Genomic DNA, 18770 nt, shown 5'->3' on the forward strand with positions numbered 1-18770 from the left:
CATAAGGAGCACACAACCTAAATCCCTCACGTACACAGTTCACAATAGGATTCATGCTCCTATGAGAATCTAATTCTGCTGCTGATCTGACAGGAGGCGGAGCTCACAGTTAGTAAGGCAGGCAATAGGGAATGGGTGTAAATACAGATGAAGCCATGCTTGCTCGCTGCTCCCCGCCTCCCCATCCCTGCTCCCCACTGGGGTTCCTAAGAGGCTAAGGAACTGTACCAGGTACCAGTCTGTGGCCCAGGGGTTAAGAACCCCTGGTCTAAAACAGATTCGGAAAATGTCAAAGTCCAGAGGAAATCCCAGGTAAAGGATAAGGTGAATTTAAATGACAGCTTTCCTACAAACTTAAGCTACCATAATTTGATCATTAGGCATTGTGATTTCCTTGGTTATAATACAATATTATAAAAATCAATAAATTTTTAAATATTCAAAATTATAAATTTGTAGTTTATATGGGTAATTTTTATATTCAAGATATATGTTCTCATCTTTGACACTCGAAACAGGCATGTTCCCATCCTTGACCCTCATTACAGGTAAGGGTTTCAACACTTAAACCAAAACAAAATTATTTGAGATTTCTCTTTTTTTTTTTTTTGAGACCGAGTTTTGCTCTTGTTGCCCAGGCTGGAGAGCAATGGTGCGATCTCAGCTCACTGCAACCTCCACCTTGTGGGTTCAAGCGATTCTCCTGCCTCAGCCTCCCGAGTAGCTGGGATTACAGGCATGCGCCATCACAGCCGGCTAATTTTTGTATTTTTAGTAGAGACGGGGTTTCATCATGTTGGCCAGGTTGGTCTTGAACTCCTGACTTCAGTTGATCCACCTGCCTCAGCTTCCCAAAGTGCTGCAATTACAGGCATGAGCCACCGTGCCCAGCCTGAGATCTCTCTTTCAACTGCTCCTCAGAATCCAACTGAATTATTTCTACCAATAAGGATGACAGGATTTACCACTGTTTCTCACGTCTAAGGCATCTACTGAGGACTAAGACAAGCTTAAATAGAAGCCAGATACAATCATCTTTTAGTTGGTGTTTTACCAGATTAGTATATACTGAAATACTTTTTTTTTTTTTTAAAAAAAGGGAAAACAGAATTAACCATCTACCAAAGCTAAGTTAACAAAATGAAGAACAACAAAGACTATCCAATATCAGTCTTAGAGTCCTTCAAGTGTTCATTTAGAAAATTGCACAAAGTAAAAGAATTACATAATTTTCAAATTAGTAACTTACTGATTATAATGGTAGTCTTCACATTTGTGTTTTAAGTGTTTTAATGACATAAAAGCTTATATTTAAGTACAGATGGTCTTTTGTCATCAAGGCCACACATTACAAGTCTGAAGAAGCATGTGAGCTCTCTCTAAAATTTTTTGAAAGAAAACAAACAAACAAAAAATCAGTGCCCAAGAGTAAACTCAGCACTGGCTCAAAACATCATCTGCCTTTTTCTTGCTCTCTCTCACGTCTCAACTATCCTAGATTCAAACGATATTTTTTTACACAAATTCAGACTTCATATTTAGAGGATGTGTAGTGTACTGGCGGAGTGAGACTCATATGTCCAAATTCTCATTCTGCCACTAATGAGCAGAATGACTAAGATAAACTATTAGGTTGATGCAAAAGTAACTGCATTTTTTACTATTACTTTCAATGGCATAAACATACTTAGTCTCTATGTTCCTCATTTCTAAAATGGAAACAGTAACGGTATATGTGTAAAAGGCTGTCATAAGAAGACTTCATCTATATAAAGCATATAGAGCTCAGTAAGTGCCTTATTCAATGTGTTGATATTAATTTATCATTAATGTTATTAAATTTTATCTTCTACTTAGCCTAATGTTCCCTTATGCAATGATCTTTTTCCATCCTAATTCAGTCAACGAATTAGTTATCCTCTCTTTTCTTGCCATTCATAAGTTCAAAAACTTGCCATGTGATTATTATAGAAGCCAACATCATCCAAGCTAAACAGCCTACAATCAAATCTACAATGTCACTAATGTCAGTTCATCACTAATAATCTTTGGGTATTCCTTTGCAGTACAAAGCATATGCAATTAGATAAAGCCTCACAATGTTACTGGAGAAAAAGGTAGTAAAAATATTTACATATACATCTCATTTTTCAGGAAGAGAAATGGAGTCTCAAAGGCTAAATGATACCTGTATGTGACAGCAGCATTTTAACGCTTTTATTTTTCAACTAATAAGCAAGTTAACTTGTCCTATATGTTTTAGAGGAAATTCAAGAACAAATATATATAAATATAATCTATGCTCTGAAGAAGACAGTACTAATCAAACATAATGAATTAGTATCTTCTGCCCAGAGATCATGCTCATGCTCAGTAGCATAAAGTATACTGACTTCCATTAGAATTGCTGCTGTATAGGTAAAGGGAAAATCCACATATGTGGGCCAATTTGAATGTACAGCCTGTAATAATACATTCAAAACAATCTTAAGAAATTTCTAAGATTACATCATACTAATGAAAATTATCCAGCAAATATAGTCTTTCTCCTATAGCCTCCCTGCCCCATGTACCCACCCAAGACTCAGAAAAGATGTTCTGAAATGGCGTTTTAAACAAGATGCTCCTATTAAAAACAAACACAAAAGCATCATTCTGCATTGTTCTACATTCGATATTCAACTTTCCACAAACAAGGCTGTGAATCCTCAACTTCAGCATCAGTGTCTATACACTTACAAATACGTTACTTTCCTGTTTAGCTTACCAGAATCACTGTTTATCAAAACACCAAGAGGATCTGCATTTGCCTCAGGTCGACCTTCTGGCTTCAAATCACACAAGTGATTGCCTGATCCAGTGACTGCTCTCTGTCTAGAATTGTCGTTTTTCCATTTGTGATTCTTGCCAGGACTTCTGATCTTTGCCATTTGTGAATGTCTGGACATCCCCTTCATCTTGCTGGAGTAAGAAAATTGCAATTTTTAATATAAAAGGCACGGACCTTCCAAGAAAATTTTGAAAAGGACTACTAGATACAAAAGAAACCTAGTTGTAAAATTGATCACTTGTAGCCTAGTACATTAAAGAGACCAAAATAAAAGAAATTCCAGTGACTTTCAAGGACAGGCAAGCCTATGATAGAACTTTAGAAGGACAGCACCCCACAATATACCACACCTTATTGATTCTATGTTGCAAATTTCTACCCATATTGTTATCCCTCTGAAATTGGGCTGCGTCGTATTATCATTAAAGGCCAATTTAACTGGCAGCATTATTTCATTCTTCTATCGTACATGAAAGTTTCTTTTTTCTTTTCTTTTTTTTTTTTTTTTGAGACAGAGTCTTGCTCTGTCGCCAGGCTGGAGTGCAGTGGCGTGATCTTGGCTCACTGCAACCTCCACCTCCCAGGTTCAAGCGATTTTCCTGCCTTAGCTTCCCAAGTAGCTGGGATTACAGGTACGTGCCACCACACCCAGCTAATTTTTGTAATTTTAGTGGAGACAAGATTTCACCATGTTGGCCAGGATGATCTCGATCTTATGACCTCGTGATCTGCCCACCTTGGCCTCACAAAGTGCTGGGGTTACAGGTGTGAGCCACCACGCCCAGCTGAAAGTGTTTCTTAGAGTTTATAAAGTATGTTCACTCTTGTCTACTCATTTTATTTTCTTTTGAGACGGAATCTCACTCTGTCGCCCAGGCTGGAGTGCAATGGCATGATCTTGGCTCACTGCAACTTCCACCTCCTGGGTTCAAGCGATTCTCCTGCCTCAGCCTCCCAAGTAGCTGGGATTACAGGCACCCACCATCAGCCTGGCTAATTTTTGTATTTTTGTAGAGACAAGGTTTCACCATGTTGGCCAGGATGGTCTCGAACTCCCGACCTCAGGTGATCCACCCACCTCAGCCTCCCACAGTGCTGGGATTACAGGCGTGAGCCACTACACCTGGCCTTGTCCACTCATTTTTGAGGAGTTAAAGTTTCTGAAGCATTTACAAATATGACTTGTTGGACCTTCATGAACCCTCTGAAATAGGTAAGACAGGTACTATTTTCTCTGCTTTATAGGCCTATCACAACACATAAGCCTATTGCAATTTCACAGCCAGCTCAAATCAAGTGCCCTCTCAACAGCTACAACCACTTTTAGAAAGAAAGCAAGTATTGGCCAGGTGCGGTGGCTCACGCCTTTAATTTCAGCACTTTGGGAGGCCAAGGTGGGTGGATCACTTGAGCTCAGGAGTTCGAAACCACCCTGGGCAACCTCGTCTCTACTAAAATACAAAAAATAAGCTGGGCGTGGTAGCAGGCGCCTGCAGTCCCACCTCCTCGGGAGGCTGAAGCACAAGAATTGCTTAAACTCGGGAGGTGGAAGTCAGTGAGCCGAGATTGTGCCACTGTACTCCAGCCCGGGCAAAGTAAGACTCTCTCTCCAGAAAAAAAAAAAAAAAGAAAGAAAGAAAGTATTTATGTGAGCATCTTCTAACTTAAACTATGTGTGTGTGTGTGTGTGTGTGTGTGCGGGGGCGGGGAAGACAGTTAAAAAAAAGTTCCTTTATAGTAGACAATAACACAAGGTATTCATTGGTGGGACTGAGTTTTTGCAAAGATAGGCTTTTGACAGTTTGCTATTTATTAGCCAAAATTCATTTTTCATTGATAATTGAGGATGCAGTAAATAATTAGAAATCTGCATCTAAATCTCAACTTTGTCACTTATAGGCTGTGTCTGTTGTACAAATATTTGTATGCCTAAGCCTATTTACTCCTTTAAATAGAATGGGAATTATAGGGACATAGAATTAAGATAATATAAATACAGTACTTCACAGAACAAGATAACACATTAAGCCCTTAATAAATGGTAGTTTACTATCATAACATTTTTGAAATAATTTGTTAAATCAACATGTTTAATTTATATATCTGCAATCCAGAGATTTTTAATCCCTTTAGGGTCATAACAACCCTTGGAGGATCTCATAACAAAAATTAATATATATGTATAGTCCAAATTTTGCAGAAAGCCATGGACCAATCTCCAATGTCCATCCACAGATGTCAGTCTAAGAACCTAACAGTGTCACTGCAAAGAAAACAGGTCTAGTTTCTGCCTCCGGCCCACTGGCCCCATAAGGATAATGAAGAGATGCCACCTTCTTTGAGCTCCCATTCACAGGTGCCTTCCCTGTATCTTTTCTCTTATAGCATCTGACCACAGCTAGCTTCTGAATGATCATCATTAAGGTATTCACTAATAAGTAATGAGTTAAGAAGATCCTTCACTAATGACATCCATAAGACTTAATTGAGAAAGTAGTATATCTGTTATTTGCACTCTATTTCACCTTCAAGGGAGTAGTTCTGTTATACCACGACTTGACAATCATTTGAAAAGAAAAGTTTACTTAATCAACCATCTAAAAATAGTTACAAAGGCATAATGTAAATAAAAATGTAGATATACATAAAATGGAGAGATTAATAAAAAAAAGATTCCATCCAAAAGAAGGCAAGAAAGGAAGAACAAATTAAAAACCCAACTATATTAGGAATTACATTAAATGTAAATGAACTAAGCACTAGTTAAAAGGCAAAGATTTTCAGTTTGGATTACTAAGACAATTACATAATATATAGGAGACACACTTTAAATATGGAGACACAAAAAGTTTAAAAGGAATAGGTTGTTGAAAACACAATCCTTTCTCTACTGCATTATATTGCCAGATTTATCATAAGTTAGGTGATTGTTTCTCAGTGGACCTGTTTGTGGGCTCTATTCTGCTCTATTTATCTATTTATCCTTGGACAACACCACACTATCTTCATTACTCTAGCTTTCTTAGTTGTTGTTCTAGATCCTTTGTATTTTCATATGCAATCATGCGCCACATAATGACATTTTGATCAACAATGGACCACATATATGACAGCAGTCCTATAAGATTATAGCAGAGCTAAATAATTCCCAGTAATGTCATAACATCATAAAGTAAAAAATTACTTAAAACAATTTAGTGTAGCCTATGTGTACAATGTTTGTAATGTCTACAGTAGTGTATAGTAGCGTCCTGGGCCTTCACATTCACTCACCACTCACTCACTGACTCACCCAAGGCAACTTCCAGTCCTGCACGTTCTATTCATGGTAAGTGTCCCATTCAGGTATACCATTTTTTGCCTTTAATGGTGCATTTTAATGAAACTTTTCTATATTTAGATACACAAATACTTAGCATTGTGTTACAACTGGATACAGTAACACACGATATGGGGATGCAGCCTAAGAGCAATAGGCTTTACTGCACAGCCTAGATGTGTAGTAGGCTGTATTACCTAAGTTTGTTTAAGTATACTCTATGATGTTCATAACGACAAAATTGCCTAACCCGTTTCTCAGAATGTATCCCTGTCATTAAGTAACACACTGTAATTTTAAAGCTTATCAATCTCCCCTATCCCTCCTCCACCGAAAAAAACAACAACAACAAAAAAAAAAAACTTCCTGGAATTTTGACTGTAATTAATTGTATTTGGGGGAGAATTAAGATAATTATATTGTTCTCCAGTCCATGAATATTATATATTGCTCCATTTATACAGGCCTTGAATTTTTCTGAGCAATGTTTTGTAGTTTTGAGCATAGAATCTTGCAAATCTTTTGTTAGGTTTATTCCTAGGCATTTGATGCTATTCTAAATGGTATCTTTCAAATTTTCACTTTTTAGTTGTTTGTTGCTACTTTATAGAAATAGAGTTGATTTTAAAAATATTGATCTTACATGTATTTGGCAACCTTGCTAAATTCATTTATAAAAGTGGTAACACTGGACATCCTCATCTTGCTTCTAATCTTAGGGGAGGTGGGGGAGTGATCACTACTGCACCATTAAGTACGATGTGGCTACAGAGTATTGATAGATATTACTCTTTATTAGAGTAAAGAAATCATTTTCTATTACTAGTTTGCTGATATGTCTTTTATATGAACAGGTGGTACATTTTATCAAACTGTTTTCCTTACTCATTAAGTTAATAGCATTTTCCTCCTTCACCGTGTTAATGTGATAAATAAACACGCTCCTGGAATAAATCCCATTTAGTCATGATGTTATATCCTTTTAACATATTGCCAGATTTGATTTGCTAACATTTTGTATAGGATTTTTGTCTCTCTGCTCAAGAGTTGTGTTTGTTTCAAAATTTTCACTTTACATATTTTAAAGCTATGTTCTAGACACATACAGATTTAGAATTGGTATGTCTTCTTGTTGCACTGACTCTTTTAACATTACAAAATATTCCTATTTATCCCTAATAACACATCTTGCTTTAACATCTATTTGGTCTGACATTAATATTGTTATACCAGGTTACTTTTGGTTGGGGTTTGCATGGTATAACAATTAGTGCTGGATCAACTGTAATTCATATGTGAAAAAATTTTAAAGGTCCTTAAACCCTACACTATGTACAATAATTAATTCTAGACATATACCAGAAAGGCAAAGCAATAAATCTTCTAAAAGAAAACATAAATAGTTTCATGATCTCCAAATAAGCAAAACTTTTTTTTAAGGCAGAACACACACAGCACTGACCATAAAAATAAAAGACTAATAAGTCAGACTTCACGAAAATTGAAATTTTTATTTATAAAAGATACCATTAAGAACTCTTTTTTTTTTTTTTTGAGAAGTCTCGCTCTTTCACCCAGGCTGGAGTGCAGTGGCGCGATCTCGGCTCACTGCAGGCTCCACCCCCCGGGGTTCACGCCATTCTCCTGCCTCAGCCTCCCATGTAGCGGGGACTACAGGCGCCCGCCACCTCGCCCGGCTGATTTTTTGTATTTTTAATAGAGACAGGGTTTCACCGTGTTAGCCAGGATGGTCTCGATCTCCTGACCTCGTGATCCGCCCGCCTCCGCCTCCCAAAGTGCTGGGATTACAGGCGTGAGCCACTGCGCCCGGCCTACCATTAAGAACTTCTGTTTCTGGCCAAAATAAAGTAACAGGGACTGAATTTATCCTCCTACCTGAAATAACCAAAAAACTAGCCAAAATGAATAAACAACAGTCTCTATGACACAGGGCATCAAGCAACAAGAGCAGTGAGCCCTGAAAGACAGAAAATAAATGAATAGTGAACCCTGCAACTGCCCTTGCTTACAGCCTTAAAGAGTTTCCAGACTGCAGAGAAGAGGAATCCAGATGGGACCTGGCAGAATCCCTGAGTTGAGGAACTGGAGTTGAGACACCAGAGAGAGCAAGACATCTAGAGCTTCAGGACGTACCTGAGAGGAAAAAACTAGAGAGAGAGAGAGAACTCTAGAGATTTGCAGAGGATTTACCCTGGACTATTTAACAGAAGACTGATTGGCATGTATTTGTCAGGAAACTACCCAAGATTGGGAAAAAAAAACCACCCAAAAGGATCAGAGTTATCAGCACCTCATCTTCACTCGGAGTCATAACTAGGACCTGTTTGTACCTCATATTTCATAGGGCATGGGGTAAGATACCCAGTAAGATCTTACATCAGTAGTGAGTAGTTAGTTTCAGACTAAACACTGCTCTGGTTTCATCTAACAAATCTTAAAAGCAAGATCCAGAAGGATCAAACTGTTTCTAAGTAACTCAGGTGTGTTCCCAGAAAAAAGTTCAAGAACATTTATAGAAACACAAAAATATACAGCACCTGGTGTGGTTTGGCTGTGTCCTCACCCAAATCTCATCTTGAATTGTAACTCCCACAATCCCACATGTCATGGGAGGAACCAGGTGGGAGGTGACTGAAATATGGGAATGGGTCTTTCCTGAGCTGTTCTTGTGACAGTGAGTGAATGAGTCTCATGAGATCTGATGGTTTTAAAAAGGGGAGTTTCCCTGCACAAGCTCTCCTCTCTCTGCCTGCTGCCATCCATAGAAGATATGACTTGCCCCTCCTTGCCTTCCTCCACAATTGTGAGGCTTCCCCAGCCACGTGGAACTGTTAAGTCCAGTTAAACCTCTTTCTTTGGTAAACTGCCCAGTCTCGGGTATGTCTTTATCAGCACCATGAAAATGGACTAATACAGCACCCAATAATGTAAAATTTCCAGTGTCAAGTATCCAATCAAAAATTACCAGGCATGGGGCCAGGTGCGGTAATCCCATCACTTTGGGAGGCCAAGGTGGGCAGATCACGAGGTCAAGAGATCGAGACTATCCTGGCCAACATGGTGAAACCCCATCTCCACTAAAAATACAAAAATTAGCTGGGCATGGTGGCACACGCCTGTAGTCCCAGCTACTCGGAAGGCTAAGGCAGGAGAATGGCGCAAACCCGGGAGGTGGAGCTTGCAATGAGCCGAGATGGCACCACTGCACTCCAGCCTGGGCAACAGAGCGAGACTCCGTCTCAAAAAAATAAATAAATAAAAATAAAAATAAATAAATTTATCTTTTTAAGTAAATAAGTTACAAAAGCAAAGATTTCAGAATTGAGTACATAAGGGTTTTAAGATTTTGTTTTGTGCTCCTTTTCATTATTCATAAGCATAAGGAACTTACCCATATTGTGTTGTTGTCAATACTGCTCCTCTCTTTTCCTTTTCAAGTTTTAACTTCTTCTTCCTTTCAATATTGGCCAGAGTTGGATAGTTTCTAGAAAATAATAAAAGTTAATTATAATAGGGCTTTTAGAGTACAACTTTAAATAAGCAATCAAGCAATTGCTGAATTTAGCAATTTTGTTTAACAACTAACACAGCAAATTATAAACCTTTAACTGCTTCTACAATTTTTTAAGAGGGAAAAAAGTACTTATAACAATGTTACTCAAAGTGTGGACCACCTGCTGATCCACAAACTTTGCCAGCAGTCTGCAACTAGGTAAGTGTACACTGGAATTTAAATCAAATATATCATACAATGTGCTCAAACTGATCTAATTCACCTATATGGCATGTACCTATAAATACTGTAAAAAAAAATTTGTAAATCTATTCAATTTATTCTAGGCATTACCTTTTATTTCTTTCTTATTTATTTATTTATTTTTGAGTCGGAGTCTCGCTCTGTCACCCAGGCTGGAGTGCAATGGCGTGATCTCAGCTCACTGCAACCTCGGCCTCCCAGGTTCAGGCAATTCTCCTGCCTCAGCCTCCCAAGTAGCTGGGATTACAGACACCTGCCATCACGCCCGGCTAATTTTTGTATTTTTTGTAGAGATGGGTTTTCACCATGTTGGCCAAACTGGTCTTGAACTCCTGACCTCAGGTGATCCACCTGCCTCAGCCTCCCCAAATGCTGGGATTACAGGCGTGAACCATCATGCCCGGCCAAGTCTATTCAATTTCTTATGCAAATACATGCTAAGTATATCGAAGTTACCAAGATGAGGAGGAGACAGCTCTCAAAAAATATACACGGTGGCTCACGCTTGTAATCCCAGCATTTTGGGAGGCTGAGGTGGGCAGATCATTAGAGGTCAGGAGTTCGAGACCAGCTTGACCTGCGTAGTGAAATACCATCTCTACTAAAATACAAAAATTAGCCAAGTGTGGTGGCAGGCGCCTGTAATCGCAGCTACTTGGGAGGCTGAGGCAGGAGAATCTCTTGAAACCAGGAGGTGGAGGTTGCAGTGACCTGAGATCGTGCCACTGCACTCCAGCCTGGGTGACAGAGCAAGACTCCCTCTCAAAAAATAAATAAATAAATAAATAAATAAATAAAAATAAATACTACAGGAAGATAAGAAAAGCACACAAATAGTGATAACATAAGACAAAAGTACCCAAGAGGGTATAAAGATTGGGGGGTGGGGGTGGAATGGAAAGACTATATCTAATTGGAAAAATCCATAAAGAAAAGAAATGAAAGAAATTGGTCTTAAATGGTAACAGAAATCAGAGTGTGTCAAGTAGGCCAAACAATGCAAACAAACCAAGACTTCAGAAAGTGAAACAGGCCGGGTATGGTGGCTCACGCCTGTAATCCCAGCACTTTGGGAGGTCAGGAGTTCGAGACCAGCCTGGCCAACACAGTGAAACCCCATCCTGTTAAAAATACAAAAAATTAGCTGGGCGTGGTGGCGGATGCCTGTAATCCCAGCTACTCAGGAGGCTGAGACAGGAGAATTGCTTGAACCCAGGAGGCGGAGGTTGCAGTGAGCTGAGATCGCGCCACTGCACTCCAGCCTGGGCGACAGAGAAAGACTCTGTCTCACAAAAAAAAAAAAAAAAAAAAAATGAAAGAGTTATCTGGAGAATGACAAGTAGTTAATGTGGTATGAAACACAGTTACAGGCAATCAGACTGGAAAGGGAGACTCAGGCCAAAATGTGTCTTGAATACCAAACTAGAAAGTTTATATTTTAATTCAGCAGGTGATAGAGAGCCACAGAAAGTTATAAACAGGGAGAGATATGTACAAAGCAGTGATTAAGATGAAATCTGACAGAAGTGTGCAAGATGAATTGCTTTCTTTGTTTCTCTGCACAGCTGTGTGGAGATGCAGACACCAAACTTTCAGGATGAGGGTAATAGATTCTAGGAGTATAAAAAACACAGAAGGAAGGGAACACAGCTCTCTACTACCCCGTCTGGCTGCTGATCAGAGTAAGTCTGGAGAAACATCAACCAATGTGTTCTGCCATTGCTTCTAGGACACTTCTCTACCTTCTGCCTTTTTTTTTAACATTTGCATTACTGACTTGAATAGCACAGACAATATATAAAGCCTATGGGTGGGCCATACTGAAAGACAGGAATGGAAATGACACTGAGTGAATGGTTAAGTAATCAGAGAAAAACGCAATGAATTTCAATGAGGACAGTGTGAAGCAATATATACCCAGTCAAGAAAAATAGACTCCATAAAAAAAAAGATGATTAATGTACAAACTATAAATAAACATAAAAGGAAAAGATCAAGGTCATAGGAGACAAAAATCTGACAGTCAGCAAGCAATACATGACTACATTTTTAGAAAGCAAACATAATCTAAGGTTATATGAAGTAGACTCTGGCACTTGCACGAGTGTGAAATCTTCCTCCAGGATACTCAAAAGCAGTCAGATTCTGTACTTCTAAACTAAAGGAACACTGAGAAAAAAAAAAAAAAAAGACTTGGAAGGGATTCAGAAGAGACTCAAAGATGATTAATAGGATGAAAAATAAAACCTCCAAAGAAAGATGAAAGGAACTATTTGCAGCCTTTAAAAGAAGATGAGAAGCGACAATAAAAATAGTTTTACAGAGAGGATGGTCCAGTTGTTCTCAAACTGAAGAGAATATGCAGAAGTAGAAATGAGAAAAACAGTGATGACTTTCACAGGCCTCACAGTGGTGAGACACGTAACTCACAGCTACTCAGCACCCTCCACAATTCTCAAATTTACTTATTACTTAAGTTTCTTCAACATTTTTGCAGAGTATTGCAGACTCTTACCATGTTGGGCGATATGTTACATGATAAAATTTGGCACTACAGTGTACTACGTACCAGAGAGCAGATGCTACGTAACTCCTTTTCATTGGTAAAGAATTTAAACTTGTTATAGCAAGTGGATTTTAGGTAAGATATAAGAAAGAGTTCCCTAAGTGAATCACCAAAGATGTGATGTGTAGAAACTCCTTTGATGGAAGCCTTTCAAAACAGCTAATTTTCTCTTTCGGGCAGAGTGCAGTATCATGTTCCTAAAGGTAAGGAAACTTGTCTTCCTAAAATTAAGTATCACTTTCCTAAAAGTAAGATTAGAGTTTTAAAAAGTTGTAAGATTTTATTTTTCTTGGTGCTGAAATCAGTAAAATCCTCTTCCAAAATTTTTACATTCTTATTTACACAGAATCCAGATATTTAAAACTAGAGGGAAAAACGGTTGCTAGAAAGCAAATTATCCCAAAAAAGAAAAATCAGAAACACAAGACCTAATTACACACACAAACAACAGTAGGAAGCCCCACTCCACCAACATGAAGCTGAGATAAATGAATAACGAAAAAAAAGGAGTTCTGATGAAGGAGTTCAGGTTCCTAAAGTACAAGAAATAACAAATCCAAAGACTATTGAAAAAAATATAAATTATGTCTTACATTGCAGTTACATACATGTAAAGCTTAGTCCAATATCTCCTGTTAGAGAATGGATAATATGAAGTTATAAAGACCGTGACAAGGGAAATTTTCACAGTTGGTTTTTCTATATTTTTATCTACTAACATCATTTTCTACCTGTACTTCTATCTTTCCTCAGTTCACTAAGAGGAAATGGTCCTGAAACTATGCTCTTTTCCTTCCTCTCTTCTTTCATTTTTTACCTCTTCTTTACCTTCCCCATTGCCTATACCTTATGCCTCCAGTGACAATCTTTAAGCACTACAGAGCCAACACATGGGCAAACTGTGCTGACCACTATCTTAGCACAGACCATTCTGGTCACATTATTCTCTCCAATTTTTTTCCTCATGCTCAAATCACAACCCATATATTGGCCTTTCCCCTCTGCCTGTTCTATAAAACACAGTTACTCTTCCCACTGTCATTGAACCACAGCTGCTTCCACACAAGCTACACTATTGTACTTTTATTTCTTTCTGAACATCAAAAAGATATAGCATTCTTTAGGAGCAGATCTCCTGTGTTGGAATTCTGTATGAACCAGGGAAACAAAAGGATTTCCTCAAAGCCACAGTAAGCGTTGAAATAAATTGTAAAACTACTCCACCTAGTGGACTCCCAGTCTGCTGTGAAAAATGTTCCACTGTTTCTATAATAAAAGCAAGGTTTTGGAAACAAACGTCTACCACTCATTTTCCCTAAAGCCAAATCATACAGCATTGGTACTGCATAGGACAGGAATTAAGAAAAAATCATTTTTTTTGGTGGCTTTTTGGGGGAGGTAGGGGAAAGGTTATTAATGGAAAGCCTTAAAAGTTATTAAATTAAATACACTCGGTACCTCTGAGTCTGACTAACCTGAAAAATACAGAGATGTAGAAGTAAAGACAAAGATGTACTTTTGTCAAAGATAAGGAAGCCATATGCCAATCAAACCTTCAGTTTTCTTTAAGCTTTAAAATTCTTATTCTGTGAAATCTTTCACAAGTTTTCCTAGTAGAGCAACTACATAAAGACCTTATTTTTCCTGCACGTCAAAGAATATAGTGGCTTCATCAGAAAGAATGTAGCTATCACACAAAGATTAAATTCATGAAATGAGGACTACTCTGTCACACCAGTGTGGAACTTCCTCTTTTTAGGAGTTCAAGTAATATTTTTTAAAAATTGAGAATGACAGGAATGTAGAAAGTAAGTATATTTTTGTAACAGGTTTTTTTTGTTTGTTGTTTTTTTATTGAGACAGTCTCACTCTGTTGCCCAAGCTGGAGTACAGCGGCGCGATCCTGGCTCACTGCAACCTCTGCCTCCCGGGTTCAAGCAGTTCTCCTGCCTCAGCCTCCCAAGTATCTGGGATTACAGGTGCGTGCCATGATGCCCAGCTAATTTTTGTATTTTTAGTAGAGACAGGGTTTCGCCATGTTGGCCAGGCTGGTCTCGAACTCCTGACCCCAAGTGATCCGCCCACCTTGGCCTCCCAAAGTGCTGGGATTACAGGTGTGAGCCACCGCGCCCGGCCCATAATAGGTTTTTTAAAAATTGCTAGTGGGGATAGTATTTGTGTATTTTTGAGAAATCCATCAAACAAACCAAAAGAAGAGCAGTATTTCCCATATCCTCTAATAAAATATACATACAGAAAAAATATATATGAACTCTTCAGAATATGTTAAAGAGCAAGAACCTGAGAAACTATGGAAGAACCTCAGATGAACTCAGCCAGTGCCCAGAGAATTTTCAGAGCACTTACTAAACAAAGCAACATCACAGGTACAAATAACTTCATCCAAAATTGCCATCTTCACCTCATTTCCTCATTCTCTTTAAACACCTCTAAATTTCACAAACCTATAACCTCACTTATTCCCTCAACAGATTTTGCCCATTCCTCTTCCAAGGCACTTCTGCCTGCTGTCATAGCATTACCTCTGGAAACCAGAGCTAAACTCTATCCCCTCAGCCCCCACCTGTCCTACATAAAAAGAGTCACCAACAAGCCTATTAAATGCTTGCTCAAGCCAATCCTTTATTCAGAAGGACAGAGCTGCTTCCAAAATTCACTTATAGTTTTGAAATTCCACTGTGCCACCAAGAACTAAAGCAAACACTGCTAATTGCCTATTCTCCCCCATTCCTTAACAATTTTGTTTCGGGCATCCATCCCATCAACTCCACTGCCACTGAAGGTGGTCAAGCAGCCCACTTCTAGCCAATGAGATCCATATAAATTATCTCCTGGTTGGAACTAAAAACAAAGCTACTGTTTTCCCAATGAAAAGGGGGGAAACTAGGCTACATGTACCTTTTGTCTTTTTCTCTTCTTTCTGCCTATTCTGTGGCTTAATATTTGCATATGCAAGAACATTCTGGTGACAGACAAGAGGAGAGCCACCTACTCCGGTGCAACAAGAGACACCCTACGTCCATGGTACTGTCATGAAGCAACAGCAGCCCTGGATTTTTTTTTTTTTAACCTTGGGAAAACGACACCTCTTTGCACTAAGCCATGGTAGTAAGGTTGCCATTCCATTTCCTAGAGCATGACTAGCTGATGCAAGCACCACTGCACTCTACCATCTCCTTTTATCTGAATACTTTCCATGCTCAAATAGGCATATCTTGATTTAAAACTATCCTCCTAAACAGTTTGGCAGTTTCTCATAAAGTTAAACATATGCTTACCACATGACCAACCAATCCCACTCCTGGATATTTATCCAAGCCAAATAAAACCCTATATTCAAAACAAAACCCTACACATGAATGTTTATGAAGACTTTATATAAAGGCTAAATACTGGAAACAACACACAACTGAGAATGGATAAACAAACTGAGATACATCCATACAATGGAAAAGAGTAATACTCAGCAATAAAAAACAAACAACTGCTACATGGAACAACATGGATAACTCTCAAATGCAGACTAAAAATAAGTGAGTCAGACTAAAAATGCCACACACTGTTTGATTCCATTTATGTGATGTTTCTGCAAAAGTATGAATATAAGAACAAAAAATAAATCAGTGGTTGCCAGTGGGTGGAGGGGAGGCTGCCATCAGGGCATAAGGCAATTTTTCCAGGTGAAGAAACACTGTTCTATATCTTGATTCTGGTGGTATTTATATGACAGTATATATTTGTCAGAACTATCCACTAAAAAGGGTGAATTTCACTATATGTACAATATACATTAAGATAAATTGGGGAAGGGAGGCACATCACCTCTTATAGGAAGTCTTGAAAAACAAATTGATGCCCCTCCCCTCCAAAAACTCAAATATCCCTTGACCAGTCAGGATTATCCCTACATAGCTAAAATTAATGCTTCAGTTACTTGTGGTCTTATGGCCACCTCATGTATATTTATTCATTTCACACTACAGTGAGAACCCTAAAGGCAAGAAGTTACTTGTGTCTGTTTTTGGTGAACTCAGCCACATATAGCAAAATCTCTGTCCTTTCAAATACTGAATGTTTACCTCTAATTTGCAAACTAAACTATTGTCAAGAAGTTATTCAAAGATAAGCAAAATGTCTGTTAACATATATTGAAAGGTTGGTGAGATTTCTTGCTAACATTAGAAAACTAAACTAGTCTTCTACCAGGAACTTTATATAAATACATGCTGCCTGAGCTAGTTTCCATCTTCAAATATTAACATTCCTCAAGTTTCTGTAGCCAGTGGAAATTTTTTCCTTTAATCATTTGTTCACAAAACCACAAGGGGGCATAGTTCACACTCGTGTAGGGAAAAGCCATTAATACTTTAAAATATGGATGTATTTGGTTTGTCCCGGTGATGGTCTACCCTATGTAGTGAGAATTTAAATGTTCAAAACCACAGCAGTTTAAGTACTATTAGTTACACTATAATTTCCAAGCATAATTATTAATCATATCAAAACATTTCTGCCTAATTTCTCTAAAAACAACAAAGATATAGCTCAAACATGACTTATAAATACAAGTCTCAGTAAGATTTCTCCAACCACTTACTTGTGTGTATCAAAACAGAATTATACCCATAAGAAAAATATCTTCAAGCGCCATTTACACACACTAACATTTACAAGCATTCCCTATAACTATGGCACTATGGGATAGAAGCAGCCAGGTAAAAGTTGGTTCTTACATTTCAGAGCTCACACTTAATTCAAGAATAAAAGACACATATGCAAAGAAGTTCACCAACAGGGTCATAATAAAGGATATCTGTGCTAAAGAGGCAGAAAGGAGATACCATATTCAAAGAAGGGCAAGACATTTCTCTAGGCAGATAAGAAAAAATATCCCCAAAAGTGGATGGATTTCAGATGAGCTAAGAGCAATGAGCAGAACTTTAAAGATGGAGAAGGTAAGATCTTCTAGAAGCGGCACCATGAACAAAACTAAACGGGCGAAAGTTCACAAACCCGGTATGAGATATGATAAATAACAAGTTTGACTGAGACAAAAAGCCCCTATAAGCAAATAATGTGGAAATAACCAGAAAAGACAAGTTAAGCCCACATTATAGGATTCTGGTTGCCAGTTCTATGGAGTTTTATTTTCACGGGCATTTTAGCCAATTAAAAATAAAATCAGTTTAACAAACTTTTAAGTTTTACACTACACAGTCATCTACATAACTAAGAGACATATGCATATTGAACATCTAATTTTGCACCACAAAACAACAAATACAAAGAAAATACCCTAAACTTCTCTTTGGTCAAGTCAACTCCTTAAGTCAGATAGCACTGCCAAGTGTTCACTTGCAGACTACATTTCAATTGTGTGGTTTTCTTGAACAGGATGTAGCAACTGAGCCAGAGCTGGGATTTTGCCAGACGAGTGCAACAGAGGATGACGGAAGAAGGAAGCTGAGATATCGACTAGAGCAGCTGAAGTGAACTAGGCTGGGAAGGGAAGTGAAGGAAGAAGGAAGATGAAAGAAAAACAAGGTAAAGTGGATGGAAGCCTCAACTATTCCAAGCCCTGGTAGAGGTGACAGTGAGCCGGACGGATGGAAAGAGGAGTATGTCCAACTTTAGAATCCAGGATGTGGCCATGAAAGTAAGTGGCTGAAACCGCATGAAGGTGAAGGGCACTGGAAATTTATTTTCTTTTGTTTTTTTGAGACAAGGTCTCGCTCTGTTACCGAAGCCGCAGCGCAGTGGCATGATCATAGCCCACTGCAACCTCAAACTCCTGGGCTCAAGGGATCCTCCTGCCTCAGCCTCCTGAGCGGCTTGGACTACAGCTGCCCACCACTGCACCTGGCTAATTTTTTATTTTTGTAGATACAGGGTATCACTTGGTTGCTCAGGCTTGGCCATTAGAAACCTGAAAGTGAAAAGGTACTGAATGAATTCAAAATATACACAATTCCACTGCATGGAATTGTGTTGTCACTGCCAACGGCAAGTGACAAAGGCAATCAATCCCTGGGGAGGGCGTGAGAATTGAAGACAGATGGCACAGAGCTCAAAGAAGAAGGGCCAAGGAGTAATCATCTGGAATCCTCATCAAGGAGGCCCTGTGTATGTCACAACATCACTCACTTTTTGTTTTTGTTTTATTTGACCTTTCCATTGTAATCTGCACTGCTAACCATATCTTCCTTCTCAAAATTTTCCCCTCCACCGGCTTCCAGAGGAAGTTTTCTTCTACCTC

The 18770-nt window shown here is 38.6% G+C and overlaps 1 protein-coding gene across 1 annotated transcript in view; it reads right to left on the reverse strand.

Annotated features, from left to right (window-relative positions):
• Positions 1-18770, reverse strand: part of NUFIP1 (nuclear FMR1 interacting protein 1) — a 50342-nt gene that overhangs the window by 16806 nt on the left and 14766 nt on the right. The window contains exons 6-7 of the mRNA XM_030813350.1: positions 9562-9654; positions 2768-2961 (exon numbers count right to left, since the gene is read on the reverse strand). Of these exons, the coding sequence (XP_030669210.1) occupies positions 2768-2961; positions 9562-9654 (287 nt within the window). The remainder of the gene's footprint in view (positions 1-2767; positions 2962-9561; positions 9655-18770) is intronic.

This window comes from Nomascus leucogenys, chromosome 5, assembly GCF_006542625.1.
Source record: "Nomascus leucogenys isolate Asia chromosome 5, Asia_NLE_v1, whole genome shotgun sequence".
Taxonomy (NCBI): Eukaryota; Metazoa; Chordata; class Mammalia; order Primates; family Hylobatidae; genus Nomascus; species Nomascus leucogenys.